The following is a 6,339-nucleotide window of genomic DNA, read 5'->3' on the forward strand; positions in this document are numbered from 1 at the left end:
AATCTTATTTCGTTTAAAAGATATTGAAATTTCAAATTTTTCGGCGGGTTTGATTGACATATCCTGGCACTTCCACAAGTTTAGTTTTATTGTTAATCCTTAGGAAAAATGGCAATCTCGTTTTGTATAAATGAAAAATATTAATACTATAATCTAGAATATTCAGAGTAGACACGTTCGAAAGCAAAACAAACACACAATATATTGTCAGTCAGTGCAGTTGTGGTAAGCAGACTGTGACGATTGAACGCACCCGGTGAATTCTAAATATAAACAATAACAGAACTCGAGCCCTGTTACAGAAACTGTGTACATAACACGAGTGTGCTCGATTTGCTAAACTCTGTGCGCATCTCTTAGTTCGGAATGACGATACTTGTGAAGGTGTTTTGCTTTCTAAAATTTTTACTCTGAATAAAATTATTTTTCTTGATAAAAGTTTAAATATTTCTCCTTAAAACACGTCAAAATTGCCACTTTTCCTAAGGTTTAAGAATAAAGTTAAAATTTGTGAAAGTGCAAGGATGTGTCAATCAAACCCGCCAAAAAATTTAAAGTTTTAAAACTTTTAAATAAAATAAGATTTTTAATTAATTTTTGTGTGAAATGCTATTAAAATACCGGTTTATAATTCGTGATATTATACAGAAACCAGAAGTCTCTGTCGAGACTGTAGCTCTACTGGTTGTACTTATAACAAAGGATGAGAAAAAGAAGCCATTGCCATCAGACCAAAACTGTAGAAGGAGGAGCATTTTAAAGGGATTTCACAGACATTTCTATATTTAGTAACAATGGCAACACTGTTCATCAAAATCAAAAACCGATGCACTATTCTATGTATCTTAGTGTAGTCTACTTGTGTGCCAAGTTATATTGAAATCAGACTAAAGTTGAGGAAGGAGTAGCGTTTTAAATGAATTTCACAGAAAATTCTATATTAAGTAACCATGGCAACACCGTTCATCGAAATTAAAAACCGATATACTATTCTATGTATGTTAGTGTAGTCTACTTGTGTGCCAAGTTATATTGAAATCAGACCGAAATTGAGGAAGGAGTAGCGTTTTAAAGGAATTTCATAGAAAATCTATATTAAGTAACCATGGCAACACCGTTCATCGAAATTAAAAACCGATGCACTATTCTATGTATCTAAGAGTAGTCTACTTGTATGCCAAGTTATATTGAAATCAGACCAAAATTGTGGAAGGAGTAGTGTTTTAAAGGACTTTCACAGAGAATTCTATTTTTAGTAAACATGGCAACACCGTTCACTGAAATCAAAAACCGATGCACTATTCTATGTATCTTAGTGTAGTCTACTTGTGTGCCAAGTTATATTGAAATCAGACCAAAATTGTAGAAGGAGTAGCGTTTTAAAGGTATTTCACAGAAAATTCTATTTTTAGTAACCTTGGCAACACCGTTCATCGAAATCAAAAACCGATGCACTATTCTATGTATCTTAGTGTAGTCTACTTGTGTGCCAAGTTATATTGAAATCAGACTAAAACTGTTGGAGGAGTAGCTTTTTTAAAAATTGTTTACAGACAGACGGACAGACAAACAGTAGAGACAGACAGACAGACAGATGAACGGACGCCGGACGCATTACTATCGCATAAGCTCTTCTGGTCTCTGACCAGTAGACCTAAAAATGAGAAAATATTAATTTCAAATCTGTGTCCAAGTACCTTTAAGGTGAGCTTAAACATTTGCAACATTCGTAAAAGCCGGATGCATTGAACAAAATGTACATGTATACGTACAAATGTATTCATCATAAAACTCCGTAATTGATGAACAATAACTAGGAGTAGCTTTTTTTTGTAAATAAAAAAAAAATAAAAATAAAAATATACCTGATTATACCATAATGTACATGGATAAGTTACAAACACGTGGATTCATGTCATTCACACATTATAGTTATATGCAGAGTCCACGGTTTGCGTTATGGGAGTGCGTGCAATAATATATACGGATTATCAATAAGGGAGTTACTCATATCCTCCTATTGATTTTACTGCACGGAAATTCTTACAAATGCATCAGGTGGTCGATAATAATCCTACTTCACAACATGTCCAACTTAACCGTGGACGACTGGTTAAATCTGGCCCCCTGTCCCCCTCCTTGGAACCCGGGGCTGCTCTACTGGACCCCACACCCGGTAAATCTGACCGAGGGAGAGGTAGAGAGGATCGCGGAGAAATGTAACGTGCCCCCCAAAGACAGGCTGATTATGAGTACATCTGTACCGAACACCTCCGATGTGTTACCTCCCGTGTTGGTGTCGGTTTCTGTAGTTTTTTTATTGGGGATTTTGATTGCTGTGTTGGTTTACAGGTAAGATGGGTGGGTGATTGGGGTTTTAATTCTTTTATTTTCTCTGTCTTATTTTTGAAACGATTCACATCAAACATACCTGTTTTGATTGACATAGTTTTAGGTCAAATGAATATAACATATAGACAAGAGGCCCATATGGGCCTATATGTCACCTAGCTGAGCATTATGCAACAACTTTCCAATGATTGAATTTGGTTCATGTTTTAAACTAGATGCCACGACATTAACAGTTTTGGAAAAGGCACCATTTCTCATCATAACTATACACTTAGCAATTTCTTAATTTGGTTACTTAATACCCATAAGCAGGGTAGGGGAACAAAAGCGCATTTCAACTAGTCGGTAATATTCAGCAATAATCAGTAGTGCCACTACCACACATAAACCCCTGACCCTAGGTCCTACATTTCACAATTTTGGAAAAGGCACCCTTGCTTAACAAAAATGTTTGATTAATACCAATTAAGGAGCAATACAATAAATTCATTTTCAGTAATAAGTAGAGCCCCCCTCCCCTCTATGGTATTCCTGACCCAGGGCATTGAAATTCACCATACTGGAAGAAGGGCCCTTGCTCATCATAGCTCAATAGGTAGTTCATCTGCTTAATACCCAGGAGCAAAATTGATTTTCAAAGATTTAATGTATTTTCACTATATAATCATTAAAGCCCTGCCGTAACACCAGGCCCCAGGATCATGAAACAAACTTAGACTTAAGTCAAATTTTTAAATGCCTGGAAAATGTTTATTAATTATTAAACGAATATCTAATTTTGTAGATACATGTAGCAACACTTTTGTAAATCAATATCAATAAATATTTTAATTTTTGTCTACTTGCCTTAATCAAAATTATAGTACAACATGACTATTTCGACTTAAGCTTAAGATGTTTCATGATCCTGTAGCCAGATCCCCCAACCCTAAAGCCATAAATTTCACAATTTTGGAAGAGGCATTCTTGCTCAGCATAACTATGTGCTTCCCATGCAGTAGCAGAGAAGAATATTTTCAAAAATTATGCTGCATTATCACTTATAATCACTAGAGCTCCACCCGAACATCAACATTCCATTCTTGCTCATCATAACTATATGCTTAGCTAGTTTATTTAATTACCAATTGACCTTGTCCTTGCAGTTTGACTTACTCTTCTAAAGTTCATCAAACTTTAGTTCTTTGAACTTTAAACTTTAAAATGGTCATAACTTTACAAAGGTTTGCTAGGTCTTTCTTATATGGTTTGTCATGATTCATGTGACAAGGCATTTCCTTGAGCGCAAGTATTTTTAGGTCACCTGAGTAAACTCAGATGACCTATTGCTATCTGTTTTCATCTGTCGTCGTGCGTCGTTCGTCGTGCGTTAACATTTGAACATTTTTAGCTTCTTCTCCGAAACCACTGAACCAATTTCAACCAAATTTGGCATATAGCATCTATGGGTGAAGGGGAAAAAATTTATGAATTTCATGGTCCCTGCCCCCATTGGGGTCTGAGGGTGGGGCAAAAATCACTAAAATTAGTGCAATCTTTAAAAATCTTCTCTTTACTCCTGGACATCAAACAGTTGAACTGTTGGTATGATTGTAATCAACATTGTTTCCTCTACCAAAATTGTGAAATTCATGGCCCCAGGCTCAGGGATTCTAGTGCTAGGGAGGGACTAAACAGGTTCCTGCTGAAGCGGGTTATGCATTCAATTCCATCTTAAAAATGAAATAAAATATTTTTAGTTGAAATAATAATTTCAATATCTGTTTTTTTTTTTGTTCCCAGTTACAAACACAAGAAGCACAAGACGGGAGACAGCTGTGTACAGGGTTCTAGGTGTGACCTGCTCGAGGAGATGCAGGGCCGCGGCCACCACGGCTGTGACAACGAGACGTACACGGAACTGAAGACTGAAAAATTACCACATTCTGACGAGACAGTCTCCCAGCAGGGACACAAGAATTTACCACATTCTTACAATACAAACACCCCACGAAGGACTACAGATTTCCAAATGTCAGACATCAAATGGCAAAGTAATGATAGAAAACGGGGCATTTCCATGACAGAGAGTTAAATTGTGAGTCAGTCTGATAAAAGCCAACCCCTTTCCGTTATCGTTTGGAGTAGTCCGAGAAATCTGACGATTTCCAATTTTTTTTTACGATTAAGATATATTTTACAAACCAAGAAAACCTGTCATGTAAAATATCAAAATCGTAAAAGCCTGGAAAACATCAGATATTTCGGACATTTTTCGGAGATGGAGGGCAGCGGAGTATGTTGTAGTGATGGGGCTGGTGTTATTCAGACTGCAATGTGGTTTAGCAATCATTTCTGCAATGGATGAGTATTGGCATAGCTAACAAAAAGGCAAGTGATCCTGAGGAACACCTTGATGAGCGGATCCAGGCAATGGTTGGATTTTTTTGTATTCATTGTTGAGATTGCTTAAAAAAAATAGTAAGCCTTTAGAATCCATGCACTGTGGGCATATCTGGCAACTCCTACATATCAACTTTGTTGTGTGTTTTGCAACAAAGTTCTCATCTTTTTTTGTGAACATTGGCATGCAATGTCTCGTTCTAAGGTATTACTATAGTATGCCAACAATTGTTATAGAATGTTATATATTTTAGGGTAGATTAGCTTTACTCCAGTTTACCCTTTTAATCAAAATTTACCTCTGGCTTCTTCCATTGTTATTTTCCTTTTAGATTTACCTGTTGTTATTTTCATGTTATTTGTATAAAAATAATAGAAAAATAAAATTAGTAAATATAATAGTCCTTTATGTTAATTATTATTCTTTTGACGATTTTCTGATTTCGAGGAGATATTATAATTAGATGATTTTGCAGTGTAACTTGTAATTGATACTTATGTTATCAAAGTTCATCATGACTATAAGAAATTAATTGAATAATATATAGTTGGATCTTCTAAAAGATCCAAATCCGTAAAAATTAGAATTGTATGAGCATTTGTTACGAAGGGCATGACCAAAGAGACGTAAATTCAACATTTATTCAGTTCGAACGACATTTTAAAGCTTAACACAATTCGGAAAAAGAAAAGCTCTGTCTTTTCTAGTTCTTTTGCCTGACCACATTTTCATTTTACCGCAAGTTGCTTTCACATTTCACCTGTTAGGACGTATTCTATATTCAATAACGACAAAATTATGCTTCTGCGGTATCTGTAGTAAAAATACAAAAGGGGTACTCATCTCTTATGCACAACTCCCCCTATACCACTCAAATTTAATGAAACTTATACATTGTCAGTGCTACATGTATATATGTAATTGTAACATTTTACTTTTTGACCGCACATACATGTATAATTGGGGTTTCCCAAAGCAAAATGCGGACACTGTCCTTCCTTCGATACTGGGGGTACCCATTTCTTATCCCCAACTTCTTCTATACCACTATTAACGTTTTGATCTAACACTTATTTCGGGTCACACATAGTCACAAAAATGGAGAAGACATAAACGGTGGTTAAAAATCTCAGGAACAACTCACAGGTACTTGTGGGCAGGACCCCCCCCCCCCCCCCATATACACCACAGGTCAAAATATCTTTTTAATTTTTTTTCTGATGAATTATGTTTCTAGTACTTATTTACAATGTATTCTATATGAAAAACCCAAAAAATAACATAGATTTAACGATTTACCAAAAAGTCATACCCTGGTATTATAAAATATTATAATTATACAAGTACCTGTGGAACAACTGATCCAGAAAAGCTGAAACTTATAAGGAAGCATCTTGGGGAAGAAATCATATTTGATACACTAATACCCTCTAGTCTAATAGATAAATTACCCATATTACCCTTAACGACATTTAGGTCTGACAGAGATCAAACATTTAAGCATTGAATTCATATTTTGGGATGTCTTCTGTCCTATAACACACCTGGCCGTACCGACAAATTGAATACCGCGCTTTAGCGCGGTATGATAATTTGTCGGCATG

General features: G+C 35.7%; 1 protein-coding gene across 1 annotated transcript; it reads left to right on the top strand.

The window, feature by feature from the left end:
- Positions 1-1,940: 1,940 nt before the first annotated feature.
- On the top strand, positions 1,941-4,426 carry LOC134267442 (uncharacterized). The gene is made up of 2 exons (XM_062749655.1): positions 1,941-2,352; positions 4,135-4,426. The coding sequence occupies exons 1-2, from the start codon at positions 2,087-2,089 to the stop codon at positions 4,424-4,426; spliced, it is 558 nt and encodes a 185-aa protein (XP_062605639.1). The 5' UTR covers positions 1,941-2,086.
- Positions 4,427-6,339: the final 1,913 nt, after the last annotated feature.

The sequence above is a fragment of the Saccostrea cucullata genome, unplaced genomic scaffold, assembly GCF_032062105.1.
Source record: "Saccostrea cucullata isolate Sc308-1 unplaced genomic scaffold, CSIRO_AGI_Scuc_v1 ctg15823, whole genome shotgun sequence".
Taxonomy (NCBI): Eukaryota; Metazoa; Mollusca; class Bivalvia; order Ostreida; family Ostreidae; genus Saccostrea; species Saccostrea cuccullata.

Coding starts and splice junctions, on each gene's coding strand:
- LOC134267442 (XM_062749655.1), top strand. CDS start 2,087: ATGTCCAACTTAACCGTGGACGACTGGTTAAATCTGGCCCCCTGTCCC. Junction 2,353..4,134: donor ATTGCTGTGTTGGTTTACAG/GTAAGATGGGTG, acceptor TTTTGTTCCCAG/TTACAAACACAAGAAGCACA.